We start from the raw sequence: 15,736 nt of genomic DNA on the forward strand, positions 1-15,736 counted from the left end.
GCTGGAATGCAGCTCTGCTAACCGCTATACCACCTATGGCGGAACAACAGGAAATGCCAAAAACACGTTACCGCCTTTAATATAGGCAGTTGTGAAAGCTACAAAGAGCGAGACAAAAAGAATACTTGTAAAGCCCCACCAACGGCTGTTACCGCAGAGTAAATTGAATGATGATCCTGTATATTTACACAAGTGGAACAAATGAGAGAAGAATTTAACCCCATGTAAAGAAAGGTAGAAGAAATTGAAAGGAAAATTCACCAAGAGAGAAATCAGAGAGTCATTTTATTCGGAAGGGAGAACGTGCGTGGAGGAAAGTGGAACTTGGAGTGAAAAAAGAAAAATATATACAGAAAGAATGAGAAAAAATACAGAAACAGAGAGAGAGAGATATTTCTCCAAACGTTGTGAAGAATAAAATCCAGACATGTATTTGAGGGAAGTGACGGACACTTGCTTTTAAACCAAAGGTACAAGAGCCAATAAATCTGAAAACTCCTCTTTGCTTCTCCCCTACACACATTGGGTTAGACCCTACCTTCGTAGCTCTTCCCCCGCTGACTTAAGAAGGGCGCGTATAAACTATATTCACCCCAGAAGTGGTGCTAGGGTAACAAAAAAGTTCAACAGGACAACAGAAATGCAGAACCCCCTCCCCCCGAAAAAAACCACACACACAAAAGAGAGAGTATTTTTGTTGCACAAGTTTTATGAAGACCACTTTTCATATGGTAAAAAATAAATACATGACACACACAGGGGATCCAGTGAAGGATGTACATTTGTGGAGGATAGGTTCATTTGTGATTTTTCAGGGTAGGAAGGAATGGTGTCTCTGGCCTCTGAGGCTACGTCTAGACTACAGGCTTCTTTCGAAAGAGAGTGTCTAGACTACAACCACTTCTTTCGAAAAAGCGAGCCGCTTTTTCAAAAGAGAGCACCCAGGCAGTCTGGATGCTCTCTTTCGAAAAAGCCCTGTTTTCATTCAAGAACGCCTTTTTTCAAAAGAGCACTTTCAAAAAACGGCGTTCTTCCTCGTAAAATGAGGTTTACCATGGTTGAAAAAACCCGCTGCATTCTTTCGATTTAATTTCGACAGAACGTGGCGGCAGTCTAGATGCAAGGGAAGTTTTTTTGAAAAAAGGCCACTTTTTTCGAAAAAACGCTGTGGTCTAGACACACCCTGTGTGTCAGGGGCTGGGAATGGACGAGAGGGGAGAGATCACTGGATGAGTCCCTGTTCTGTTCACTCCCTCTGGCATTGGCCACAGTTGGAAGAGAGGATATTTGGCTAGAATAATCAGTGGTTCTCAACTCGTTTCAGTCCATGGACCACCAGGCTAATCAAAAAATTTTCATGGACCACCTCCTTTTTGAGACATGATAATGTTTTACTATAACAGAGTTTAAAGAGAAGCTAGATAATTTCATGGAGGTTAGGTCCATAAAAGGCTATTAGCCAGGGGATAGAAATGGTGTCCTTGGCCTCTGTTTGTCAGAGGCTGGAGAGGGATGGCACGAGACAAATTGCTTGATCATTGTCTGCAGTCCACCTCCTCTGGGGCACCTGGTGCTGGCCACTGTCGGCAGACAGGCTACTGGGCTAGATGGACCTTTGGTCTGACCCAGTACGGCCGTTCTTATGTTCTTATAAAAAAGAGCAGACAACGAACATTTTGGTTTGTAATTTATTTCTTACTAACAGATTTTTGGTGCCTGCTCACACCGGGTGACTTTGGACAATGTTCCTGTGGATCACCAAAAAAGTCACCATGGACCACCAGCGATCCATGGACCACCAGTTGAGAACCACAGGGCTAGATGGACCTCCACCATGCCCATCTTTACTTTCCTACATTCAAAATCTAAGGGGACGTCTAGACTACATGGCTCCGTTGACGGAGCCATGTAGATTTGTTTTTTTGGCAAAGGCAAATGAAGCCGCGATTTAAATGATCGAGGCTTCATTTACATTTACATGGCTGCCGCGCTGAGCCGACAAACAGCTGATCAGCTGTTTGTCTGCTCAGCGCGCTAGTCTGGACGCTCCCCTACCGACATCAAAGCCCTTTGTCAGCAGCCTCGGTAAACCTCATCCCACGAGGAATAACGGAGCTGCCAACAAAGGGCTTTGATGTCGGCAGGGGAGCGTCCAGACTAGCGCGCTGAGCAGACAAACAGCTGATCAGCTCTTTGTCGGCTCAGCGTGGCAGCCATGTAAATTTAAATGAAGCCGCGATCATTTAAATCGCGGCTTCATTTGCCTTTGCCTACAACCCTCATCTACATGGCTCCGTCGATGGAACCATGTAGTCTAGACACAGCCTAAGAGTCCTTCATCTTTCTTAGGCATGTTTTGCTTTAGCACATCTGCCTTCACTTCCTCCCCTGCAGGATGGAACAAACAATCCCATTCTCTCCCTCGCATGGTGGATGATGCCTGATCAGGTGTTTTTCATTTCTAAATCAGATTTTTTTTTCCATTTTAACTGCCCTCTTTGAACATTCACACTGATGATCTAGTGCCAGCTTCGCCCTGGTCCTGCCTTCAGATGTGCAGAGCGAAGACTATTTCCTCTGCACTGTATTTTTCAGTCTCTTCTACAATCGATACATTTCAATTTCCTCAGTAAACAAGCTTCTGATTCCTACCTGAAAGTAGGGAGCATAGAGCGCTTCTCGGTGGGTGGGTGTTTTTGTTGGAATTCCCTTTCGCGGAAATTTATGTATCTTCTGCTCGGCAGTGTCTCCTCCCTGTGAGATGATGTCATCTCTCCTGATCTTTCTGCTGGTGGGAATTGGAAATTATCGTGGAGAGGAACGTGAATATGTCTCTTTACAAACGAAAGGCGAGTCTGATTCCGAAGCCCAAAGGAGAACTCACGCAAAACAACTGATTCCAAAAGGAAAATAACCGAGTCAGGAGAATTGCTGTCCTGAAAAACAAAGAAATTAAAAAAAAAAGGTGGAGGGGGGACGTCCTATTTCAAAATAAAATAACGGCGACGGAACTGCTGGTCTTAATGGAAATCTCTGTTCTACTGAGGGATTAGAGGAGTCGATTGGCTGGAATAATAGTAAAAAAAGAGCCAGCGTCAGGTCTATTTTATAGCGAGAGGAGAATTAAAGGCTGCTGGAGAGATCTCAGCTGGGAGGGGAGGCCAAACTGCCTCCTTACATGGCGCCCAGCACAGTTAGATGCCCACAGAAACCAGCTACTGGCCCGGGGGCCAGATGCAGCCCCCATTTGGCCTCCCCTGCTTCTCACTTGTGTGCGGCCCCGGGCGGATTTTTCTGTGGGTCAGCAGCCCCCGGATCCCAATGAGGTTCCCCCCTCTCTGGTCTAGGGGCTCAGGCCCATGCAATGGCCAAGCAGCAGTTCCCAAGCCCAGCCCTGGTTCAGGGCACCAAGCAGCACAAAGACAGTGTAGGGTCCCCGCCTCTCTGCAGGGAGAAGCAGCAGTTTATAGACCCAGGCCTTATTCAGGACAGGGCCTTAGCAAACAGAGCAACCCCAGGCCTTATTCAGGGTGGGGTAGCAACACACAGAGCAGGCCCAGGCCTTATACAAGGCAAGGCAGCAACACACAGAGCAGGCCCAGGCCTTATACAGGGCGGGGCAGCAACACACAGAGCAGGCCCAGGCCTTATACAAGGCAAGGCAGCAACACACAGAGCAGGCCCAGGCCTTATACAGGGCGGGGCAGCAACACACAAAGCAGGCCCAGGCCTTATACAAGGCAAGGCAGCAACACACAGAGCAGGCCCAGGCCTTATACAGGGCAAGGCAGCAACACACAGTGCAGGCCCAGGCCTTATACAAGGCAAGGCAGCAACACACAGAGCAGGCCCAGGCCTTATACAGGGCGGGGCAGCCACACACAGAGCAGACCCAGGCCTTATACAGGGCGGGGCAGCAACAGACAGAGCAGGCCCAGGCATTATACAGGGCGGGGCAGCAACACACAGAGCAGGCCCAGGCCTTATACAGGGCGGGGCAGCCACACACAGAGCAGGCCCAGGCCTTATACAAGGCAAGGCAGCAACACACAGAGCAGGCCCAGGCCTTATACAGGGCAAGGCAGCAACACACGGAGCAGACCCAGGCCTTATACAGGGCAAGGCAGCAACACACAGAGCAGGCCCAGGCCTTATACAGGGCAAGGCAGCAACACACGGAGCAGACCCAGGCCTTATACAGGGCAAGGCAGCAACACACAGAGCAGGCCCAGGCCTTATACAGGGCAAGGCAGCAACACACAGAGCAGGCCCAGGCCTTATACAGGGCGGGGCAGCAACACACAGAGCAGGCCCAGGCCTTATACAGGGCAAGGCAGCAACACACAGAGCAGGCCCAGGCCTTATACAGGGCGGGGCAGCAACACACAGAGCAGGCCCAGGCCTTATACAGGGCAAGGCAGCAACACACAGAGCAGGCCCAGGCCTTATACAGGGCGGGGCAGCAACACACAGAGCAGGCCCAGGCCTTATACAAGGCAAGGCAGCAACACACAGAGCAGGCTCAGGCCTTATACAGGGCGGGGCAGCCACACACAGAGCAGGCCCAGGCCTTATACAGGGCAAGGCAGCAACACACAGAGCAGGCCCAGGCCTTATACAAGGTGGGGCAGCCACACACAGAGCAGGCCCAGGCCTTATACAGGGCAAGGCAGCCACACACAGAGCAGGCCCAGGCCTTATACAGGGCGGGGCAGCCACACACAGAGCAGGCCCAGGCCTTATACAGGGCGGGGCAGCCACACACAGAGCAGGCCCAGGCCTTATACAGGGCGGGGCAGCCACACACAGAGCAGGCCCAGGCCTTATACAGGGCAAGGCAGCAACACACAGAGCAGGCCCATGCCTTATACAGGGCAAGGCAGCAACACACAGAGCAGGCCCAGGCCTTATACAGGGCAAGGCAGCAACACACAGAGCAGGCCCAGGCCTTATATAGGGCAAGGCAGCAACACACAGAGCAGGCCCAGGCCTTATACAGGGCAAGGCAGCAACACACAGAGCAGGCCCAGGCCTTATATAGGGCAAGGCAGCGACACACAGAGCAGGCCCAGGCCTTATACAGGGCGGGGCAGCAACACACAGAGCAGGCCCAGGCCTTATACAGGGCGGGGCAGCGACACACGGAGCAGGCCCAGGCCTTATACAGGGCGGGGCAGCAACACACAGAGCAGGCCCAGGCCTTATACAGGGCAAGGCAGCAACACACAGAGCAGACCCAGGCCTTATACAGGGAGGGGCAGCAACAGACAAAGCAGGCCCAGGCCTTATACAGGGCGGGGCAGCAACACACAGAGCAGGTCCAGGCCTTATACTGGGATTGATGAGGAATGTTTCTGACAGTATCAAGTTGTGTATAAAGAAATGTTTATTAAATGTATGACGGAAGGAAGGAAGGAACCTGTTCTCAGATGGGCCATGTGCTAAAATTGATCCTTTCACATCCTCTGCCCATTTCGGAAAGCAGCCAGTTTATGAAAAACTTTTCCCAGGGACTCGCTCACCTCCTTCTCTGGGTGTCGATAACAGGCTTGCTCTTGGGAGTCAGGGATGTGTAGAAGACGGGGAATATTTGGTATAGGACCCTGAATGTGTTGGCTGGTGGAGCAATGTAGACAATCACACGGGTTCCATAGAAAATGGTCAACACCATGAGGTGGGAGGAACAGGTAGAAAAGGCCTTTTGCCTGCCGGTGCTGGACGGGATCTTCGGGATCGTGGTGATGATACAAATAAATGTAAGACGTGAGGGCGAAAAGAAAGGGCACACGGCAGAGATAGTAAATGTCACCAGTGGTGGAACATGGGAGTCGTCACAGGACAGCTTGATCACGGGTGAAAAATCACCAAAGAAATAGTCATAGAAATGTAGCCATAAATTCAACTGCTTCAAAGGCCTTTTAAGACTACACTTGAAAGAGAATCCTCTGAACTGTCATTCATGCTTAAATTCAACACTTTACGCCTAAGTTTGACTAAAGACTCTAATTATCTTACCCATTACAAAGATAGCTTCCCCAATTATCACCTCTAATATCATTAGCTCACAGATATTTACCTCCCCCCCATCCTCCTTCTGTTCTGAAATTTGATTTGCCCTTTTCATATGTGTTCATTTTTTTTAATTGTATCCTTTGGTATATATGGTTGTGACAATTTTCTTCCACTATTTGATCTGAGGAAGTGGGTCTGGCCCACGAAAGCTCATGACCTAATATACCATCTTGTTAGTCTTTAAAGTGCTACATAGTCCTGTCTTTTGTTTCAAAGAAATAGTCGATTTCATTGGAATCACAGAACATTGCTGGCCACAGATCCGGCCGTTCATCAGAGCAGTGTAACGGAGGGGCTGGCATATCGCTTTGTACCGAGCTTAGGCCATGGCTGCGAGTAGCAGCCATTCTGTAGCAGACAGTACCTCAAAGATATATAATTGCACAAGGCAGCCCTTAACAGAAATGTTCTAGCTAACTTTACAGGCCTTTACAGACATGGTTCTGTCCCCAGGCAGGGAGGAATGTGGAGCTGTATCAGATCTGCACACCGGACAAGTTCCCCAGTAAATAATACATGGGGGGCGGGGTAGAGGTGCAGATCGGCCACAACCAGCACAATGATGTGACTGTTCCCAGCTACAATCACAAGGTAGATCAGTAGAAACAGCAGGAAGAAAAGGGGCTGAAGTTCAGAGTCATTCCCAAATCCCAAGAGGACGAATTCTATGATGGGCATTTGGTTTCTTCCTCCTCCATAACGCGTATCTCGAAACAGAAACATAAGTGTAACCCCCAAGGAGATTGCTTGGATTCCCGGGGCTTTGTCTGCTGGCAGCTCAGGGAGAGGCTCTGAGTTTGCCTTGGCTCCCCTCCCTACCAGGGCCAGAGTCTGCCTGGCAACCCATGGGGAGTGAGATGCCCCTCCCAGGGGAAGGGGAGACCATTGTTGAGGGGAGTCTGGAGCCAGCCAGGAAAAGGGGAGGACTGAGTGTGTGGGAGCTAGTAAGCCCCAGGCCTGCATGCAGGGTTCCCCCTGAGAACTGGCCTCTAGGGACCTGAAGGCAGGATCCCTCAGCTAGGTTTATGTCTCCACTGTTGATTCCCAGTTGTGGAGTTTGCTGGGAGGCTTCCCCAGCCAGGCAGAATTGGCTCCAGCTCCCTGGGTGAGAGAGTCACTGCATGGTCAGCTGGGCTCTAGCAGTAAGTTCAGGGCTGCTGCCTGCTGGGTGGGTCTGGAGGCTGGCCTGGGAGGCTATAGTTTTGAATTTTGGTGCAGTTGTGTGGTCTGCATCTTGAGCCCTGCACCCCTTCACGGGGAGGGGAAATTCTGGGACCGAAGCAGCCTGGTTCCTGCTTGAAGAGGACCCCTGTGAGAAGAGAGCAGCCCTTTGCAGAGACGAGTCATCTCTCAACCTGAGGTCATTCATGGAGTGTGTGAGTGCACCAATTTTTAGTTAGTCAGGCAGGGAATTTGTTTGGGGATTTTATTACCTGCAGCATATTAAACTGTGGAGGGATTTACTGCCTTCTCCCATGTGTGAGTCCTTTGGGTTGTACTGGACCTAGTCAGCCCCACTGCTAAGCCACTGCAGAGAAGGATTGTGTGGTCAGCAGTCATCAAGGGCCCCAACAAAGTGCGCGTACCAACGGGACACTAACCTCACAGTTGCTGGGCACCGGTGACCCTAAAAATAGTGTTTTACCCTGTTCTGTTATAATTGTCTCTTGTTTAATATAATTGTGTTTATTATAGTGTATGTGTTTGTGTTATTTTCTGGGAGTCTCCAACTATCTGGCAAATACGTGGGGATTATCCTGGGCTAGAATTTTCCTCCCAAGATACCCTGGTGACCCTGCTAGGAAGGAGTGAGGGGGGTGGAGGGCTAGGAAGGAGTGAGGGGGGTGGAGGGCACTTTTTCCGGAGGATCGGGGCCAGTGTAGACGCTCTTTTCCGGCTTTTTTAAAAGCCGGAAAAAAGCGGCGGACATTTTTATTTAAATGCCGCGGGGGATATTTAAATCCCCCACGGATTTCCCTACGACGACTGGTGAAATTTACATGCCCCTTCCGGAAAAGGGGCCAGTGTAGACGTAGCCATTTTGTTTTCTTTTGCTTTATAAAGGCCATTGTACACTTGAGCAACACAGAAAATATGAGAGAGGAAATGCAAATCAAGAAACACACACACACACACACACACACACACACACACACACACACACACACAAAGAGAAGAGGGAGTAATTTTGGTTTCCAAAATTTTATGGGCAATAGAACTCCCATCTGAGGAAAAGAAAGAGTCTTGTGCTGAAAAATAATATACACAAACAAAGAGCCAATACACTAAATAAATCCATGGAAAATAGGGCTGTCAATGGGCAGGGATACTGTGTGTTCACCAGAAGCTAGGGGTGTGTCTAGACTACACCTCTCTGCCGAAAGAGGGTATGTCTACACTACCCTCCTAGTTCGAACTAGGAGGGTAATGTAGGCATACCGCACTTGCAAATGAAGCCCGGGATTTGAATTTCCTGGGCTTCATTTGCATAAGCGGGGAGCCACCATTTTTAAAACCCCGCTGGTTCAAACCCCGTGCAGCGCGGCTACACGAGGCATGAACTAGGTAGTTCGAACTAGGCTTCCTCATTTCACGAGGAGTAATGGTAGTTCGAACTAGGAAGCCTAGTTCGAACTACCTAGTTTGTGCCCTGTGTAGCCGCGCTGCACGGGGTTCGAACCAGCGGGCTTTTAAAAATGGCGGCGCCCCGCTTATGCAAATGAAGCCCGGGAAATTCAAATCCCGGGCTTCATTTGCAAGTGCGGTATGCCTACATTACCCCGCTAGTTCGAACTAGCGGGGTAGTGTAGACATACCCAGAGAGATGTAGATTAGGTACATCAAAATTGCTAATGAAGCCGGGATTTCACTATCCTGCGCTTCGTTAGCATAAAAATAGCCGCCGCTTTTGTTTGGCATGGAGCTTTGTTGGAGAAAAGTTGCATTCTAGAGGCTGATCTTCCAAAAAATAAACCCTTTTTCATAAGATCTCTTATCCCCCCCCAAACCTGCACCCCCGTAGCAGCGAGAACAGACTCCGCCAGCCAGTAGAATAGAGAAGGTTTATTGCTTCTCCAGGATACAGCCCAGTACAGATGTGATGTGGGTACAGGAGTCAGGGCAAGGATGCCTCAGGCCGCTTGGGTTAGGGGGTCCATCGCCCCCTTAGCGCTTTGCTTAGTCTGTTCCCTTCATGTTTCCCAGCCAGAAACTCCCTCGCTCCCAGGCCCTGCCACCCAGCCAGGTGTTCGTCTCCACCTCCCTTCCTTTGTCTATCCCCTGGGAAGAACCTTGGTATCTGCTCAGGCTGGGACTAGGTGTCTGGGCCAATCCACATGTGGGTGAGTCAGTGGGAATCACACAGCCCAGTGCAGGGGAACCCCAGTTACAGAGCAGACAGCCCCCGACTATGTCACCCTGTCAGAGGAGAAGATCCTGGGCTAGATGGACCATTGGTCTAACCCAGGAGGGCAGTTCTCATGTTCTAAATCTGCGGGCCATTAGTTATTCTTTCTTGGGCATGTTTTGGCATAACATAAGAATGGCCAGACTGGGTCAGACCAAAGGTCCATCTAGCCCAGTGTCCTGTCTGCCCCACAGTGGCCAACGCCAGGTGCCCCAGAGGGAGGGAACAGAACAGGGAATCATCAAGTGATCCCTCCCCTGTTGCCCATTCCCGGCTTCTGGCAAACAGAGGGTAGGGACACCATTCCTACCCATCCTGGCTAATAAATATTGATGGACCTAACCTCCATGAATTTATCTAGTTCTCTTTTGAACCCTGTTAAAGTCCTGGTCTTCGCAACATCCTGTGGCAAGGAGTTCCACAGGTTGATTATCTGAAGAAAAAACTCCTTTTTGTTTGTTTTAAACCTGCCACCTATTAATTTTATTTGGTGACCCCTCCTTCTTGTGTTATGGGAACAAGTAAATAACACGATCTTCATTGAGATTCCCCCTGGATTGAACAAGCAAATTTATTATTTCGGACATAGTAGATGCCTGAGCAGGTTTTTTTTTTCTTTTCCACATCCAGAGTATTTCATTTCAGCTGAGCAGCTTTGCCTTTCACCCTGATGATCTCTTGCCTGATCCTCACCCTTGCTTTAGATATTCTGGGCTAAGGGTTCTAGTTTTGCACTATATTTTCCATTCTCCTCCACGATAAATAGTCGTCCGTTATCTCAGTAAAAATAGCTGCAGGTTCCTAGCTTGATGACTGATCTTGATCCTGGCTTTTGATTTCTGGATCCTGGCTTCTTGATATATTTTTTTCTTATTCCCTTTCACCGAAATGTATATCTGTCCTACTAGGTAATTTCTCCTTCCTAGGAGCGGATGTAGTCTCTCTTGATATTTCTGCTCGTGGGAATTTGAAATCATTACATAACGGAAAGTTAATATTTATTTTAAGAAAGAGAAAATACCAGTATGAGAGAAGAAGTAGTGTGAACCTCAAAGGGGAAAGCATGAAAAACCATTGATTCCAAAGGGAAAACAACAGAGAAAAGAGAACAATTGAACCCAATGACAATGCCACAGAGAAAAGGAGAGGTCACATTCCAAAGGGAACCCTTAGTCAAACTAAATGACTGCAGAGAGAACTTTTGATGTCAATGAAAATCTCAGTTCATCGGCTGTATTAGCTGAGTTGATCTGCTACAGTAAGAGAACCAAAGAATCAAAGTCCGTTCTAATTTACAAAGAAATGATTCCACGACCGATAATAGGCTAATGCTCCCAGGTCAGGCTGATCTCTGGACCTCAGACTCCAAACACAGGCCAAGACAGCACCTATGCTGCCACAGGGACAAAGTTGAAACCTAAGGGATTTAGGCACCCAATTGCTTATGGATGTGAAAGGGAGTTGGGCACCTAACCTTTGAAGCTTCTTTGAACATCCCTGCTTTCATCAGATCCTCAAGTTGGAAGAGACCTCAGGAGTCATCAAGTCCAGCCCCCTGTCCAAAGAAGGACCAACCCCAACTCAATCATCCCAGCCAGGGCTTGATCAAGCACTTTCTATCTGTCTCATGAGTATAAAAGGAGAGATGTTGGACCATATATGCCATAGTGAAATGAACAATTTGGTTCCTATTTTGTATCTCCTAACAGAGCTGCCTTTAGAGTTGTATTTTGCAGACTCTCAAGATGAGGGGATGGATCAGGCAACTCAGAGCTGTGTAGACACTTTGGGTGTGTCTAAAGTAGAGGGCTTTGTTGACAAAAGTGGACTTTTGTCATCAAAACTATACCTGTGTCTACACTGCCGCTGAGTTCTGTCAACATAACATCGACAGAACTCAGAAGTTTTGTCGACGGTGGCAAACCTCATTCCACGAGGAATAACGCCTTTTGTCGACAGAGTTCTGTCGACAGAAGTCATTATTGAATCTACTCTGTCCTTTGCGTCTACACTGTCATGTCGACAAAGCAGCTTGCTTTGTCGACAGAACTGGATGTAGTCTAGACACTCTTTGTCGACAGAAGCTTTGTCGACAGTATCTGTCGACAAAACTTCTGTTGACAAAAGCCCGTAGTCTAGATGTACAATATCTGTCAACAAAACTTCTGTCAACAAAAACCTGTAGTCTAGATGTACCCTTTGTTCTGGACTCTCATACCCTGAGGGTATGTCTAGACTACAGGCTTTTGTTGACAGAGGCTTTGTCGACAGATACTGTCAACAAAGCTTCTGTGGACAAAGAGCGTCTAGACTACATCCGGTTCTGTCGACAAAGCAAGCTGCTTTGTTGACATGACAGTGTAGATGCAATAACGCCTTCTGTCGACAGAACTATGTTATTCCTTGGAGAATGAGGTTTGCTTCTGTCGACAACTGCTGATTTCTGTCGACGTTATGTCAACAGAGCACAGCAGTAGTGTAGACGCAGGTATAGTTTTGTTAACAAAACTCCACTTTTGTTGACAAAACCCTGTAGTCTAGACACACCCTCAGTGAGTGGGACTTCAGGAACATAAAGACAATAATCAGAATCCCACAGAATAGTGTAATGAAGATGAGACGGGAGGAGTAGGGGGAAAAGAGCTTTTTCCTCCAGATGCTGGAAAGGATTAAGGAAACGGTCCAGATGTAAAATTTAAGCAGAAATGACAGAGAGTGAACATGCAGGCAAATGTTGCACTGTGAGAGGACTTTACTTCCCATAAGATGCAAGGACATAAAAGCTCAGGCTATATCTACACTTCACAGTTAGGGTGTGTCTAGACTACAGCATTTTGTCGACAAAAGTGGACTTTTGTCGACAAAACTATACCTGCGTCCACACTGCCTTTGAGTTATGTCGACATAGAGTCGACAAAACTCAGCAGCTTTATCGACGTATATAAACCTCATTCTATGAGGAATAACGCCTTTTGTTGACAGAGTTCTGTCGATTGAAGGCGTTATTGCATCTACACTGTCCTTTGCATCCACACTGTTATGTCGACAAAGCGGCTTGCTTTGTAGACAGAACCGGCTGTAGTCTAGACGCTCTTTGTCGACAGAAGCTTTGTCGACAGTATCTGTCGACAAAACTTCTGTCGACAAAACCCTGTAGTCTACACGTACCCTTATTTTGGAATAAGCTATTCCGGAATAGTTAGTCTGAAATCACCTATTTCGAATAGCCCATTTACACTGTAGGGAAGCCTCAAAATGAGTCCGAGGCTGGCTCCTCTAATGCAGACGTGCTATCTCGATGTAGAGGAATAACTTAGAATGGCCCTGGTGAGGGGCTATTTTAAAACAGCAGAAATGGAGCATCTCCATATGCCTTATTTCAAAATAGCAATTTCGGAAGAGGCATTATTCCTCGTAGAATGAGGTTTACAGAAGTCAGAATAAGCTGCTCGTTATTTCAAAATAACAAAATGGCTGTGTAGACGCTAGCATAGTTATTTCGGAATAACAGCCGTTATTCCGAAATAACTTTGCTGTGTAGACACCATGAGAATCTGTGCCCTAAATATAACCCTAGCCTGACTGGCTGCTGAATGACTCAAAACAAGCAGCGAAGAACATTTCTACACACAGATCCCCGACGTCCAACCAGGACCAGAAAAATCCTTTACGTCTCTCTCATCACCAGGTAATATGCCAAAATGGGGGAGGGGCTCAGGCCTAGCCTCTAAGTCCTGAATGAAATGGATTGGTTTTTCTGGCAGAAAATATTCCGCTAATTTGAGAAAAGTTCATGAATCACTTTGGGCGAAATAAATCAACCCTTCCTCCAAGCAAAGTGTGGTACCTCAGCTACCCAATTATATACACCTCGGTCTATATTGATGATATGACCCTGCAGGAGGGTGGGGTGGAGGAGGTCGGGGAGGAATGGTTGCTAGGAAACCACAGAAATGATACATTTTGGCAAAAATTGGAGGAAGAACCAAAAAAACCCCAAACCCTCCAGTGACCTGAGTGAGACGTTTTTAGTTCATTCATTTTAGTTCAAATTTGGTAATAAATATCTTCATGTGCATAGCCCATTTGTGTCTCAGGGAAAGAGGCCTATATCAGACAATCCAGGCATCATTTTTCACCTAATTTTCAGAGGCATAATTGAAAACAGAAAGCCCTAATCAGTGGACTAGGAATGTCATAGGTGCCAGTGGGAATGTAAGAGACGGACAATCGTTCAACCTCCTTGTGGAATCAGGACGCTAATGTTCATGCATGAAGCAGAATTGTTTTCCTGAAATTTTGTGCCTGCAAATGAGCCCATAAACTGTTCATAAAGAATGTCTCCAACATTATCAAATTTTGTATACACAATTGTGTATAAATAGTGAATGCCAGGAAGGAAGGAAGGAGGGAAAGAAGGAAGGAAGGAAAGACATACACGCACACACTAACTGGTTAAGTTTAAGGCTAGTTCTGGGGGGAAAAGTCAACTTCTTAAGACTTTTCTTCACACAGCACACAGTCAACCTGTGGAACTCCTTGCCAAAGGAGGTTGTGAAGACCAGGATGGTAAAAGGGTACAAAAAAGAGCTCGGTAAATTCATGGAGGTGAGGTCCATGAATGGCTATGAGCCAGGATGGGTAGGAATGGTGTCCCTAGCCTCTATTTGTCTGTAAATGGCTAACAGGGGAGGGATCACGTGAGGATTCCCTGTTTTTGTTCACTCCCTCTGGGATATCTGTCATTGGCCACTGTTGGCAGAGAAGACACTGGGCTAGATGGACCTTTGGTCTGACCTAGTCTGGCCATTATGTGAAATACAACCTAGAATATCATTGGTGGAAGTAATGTACCCTGAGTCACATTTTTCTGGCAATCCTATTGTAGAAGGTCAATAGGAGAAACTCTGCCATCAACTTCCCTTACTCCTCACAGTCCGGTGGACCAGTGTTGATGGGGAAACCAACAGTGTTCAATTTCGTGGGTGTGGGTAAATATAGACAACACTTAAAAACAAGATACGTTCATTGCCAATATATCATGGGCTAAAATTTGTCCTTTCAGATTTTCTGCCCGTTTCTGAGAGCAACCAATTTATGGAAAGCTTTTCTCAGGGACTTGTTGACCTCCTTGTTTCGCAGGCAGTAGATGATGGGATAGGCCAGCGGACTCATTACTGTACAGAAGATGGAGAATATTTTTTTGGGTACCTTGGCATTGTTGACTATTGGCACTACATAGACATTGATGCCCATCATATAGTCAAGGGTAACCACGAGGAGGTGGGAGGAGCAGGTGGAAAAGGCCTTTTTCTTCCCGGTGGTGGACGGGATTCTGAGGATGGTAGCGACGATGTACACATAGGACGCCAGGGTCAGCAGAAATGGCCCAAGTGTCCCCAGAGCTCCGCATACAAATGCCACCTTTTGCAGAATCTTGGTGTCGCTACAGGACAGCTTTAGAAGGGATGTGAACTCACAGAAGAAATGGTCAATTTCATTGGCATCGCAGAACGTTAATTGGAACTGGAAATTATGCACTATGGTACAGATCACAAAGCTAATTATCCAGGAAGCTGCCACCAGCAAGCAACCCACCTGGCTGTTCATCAGGGTGGCATAACGGAGGGGCTGGCAGATCGCTACGTACCGGTCATAGGACATGGCCGTGAGCAGTACATTTTCTGTAGTGGACAGGACACCAAAGAAATACAATTGCACCAGGCAGCTGTTAACAGAGATGGTCCTGTCCCCCGTCAGGAGACTGGCCAGCAGCCGGGGCAGGATGGTGGAGGAGAAGCAGAGCTCCACACAGGCCAAGTTCTGCAGTAGGAAGTACATGGGAGTGTGCAGCTGCCGATCAGTCAGAACTAGGACAAAGATGAGGATGTTGCCAGCCACAGTCGCAAGGTAGATCATTAGAAACACGAGGAAGAGAAGGGGCTGCAGTTCAGGGTCATTCCCAAACCCTAAGAGGAGAAATTCGGAAACGGGCGTTTGGTTTCTTCCTTCCACTTTCTCCATCGTAGGCGTCTAGAAATATAAACCATGAAATATAGAAGGAGTTCACACAGCCAGCTTCTGCAATGGATCCAACTGGCAGAGATCTGGAGTAGTTAACCTATTACCACCGCATGTCTCCACTAGAACAATGAAGTCCTCAATTAACAGTGGAAGTCTCTCAGGGGGTGTCTACACAGCAAAGTTATTTTGGAATAACAGCTATTATTCCAAAATAGCTATGTGAGCGTCTACACA

General features: G+C 47.7%; 1 protein-coding gene across 1 annotated transcript; it reads right to left on the reverse strand.

The window, feature by feature from the left end:
* Window positions 1–14,539: 14,539 nt before the first annotated feature.
* On the reverse strand, window positions 14,540–15,502 carry LOC102456342 (olfactory receptor 10A5-like). The gene has a single exon (XM_006114045.3). The coding sequence runs from the start codon at window positions 15,500–15,502 to the stop codon at window positions 14,540–14,542; it is 963 nt and encodes a 320-aa protein (XP_006114107.3).
* Window positions 15,503–15,736: the final 234 nt, after the last annotated feature.

Source organism: Pelodiscus sinensis, chromosome 30, assembly GCF_052426305.1.
Source record: "Pelodiscus sinensis isolate ZL-2025 chromosome 30, ASM5242630v1, whole genome shotgun sequence".
In the NCBI taxonomy this organism is placed as follows: domain Eukaryota; kingdom Metazoa; phylum Chordata; order Testudines; family Trionychidae; genus Pelodiscus; species Pelodiscus sinensis.

What these genes read in the sequence shown, in the direction of transcription:
- LOC102456342 (XM_006114045.3), bottom strand. Translation starts at nt 15,502, where the DNA reads ATGGAGAAAGTGGAAGGAAGAAACCAAACGCCCGTTTCCGAATTTCTC.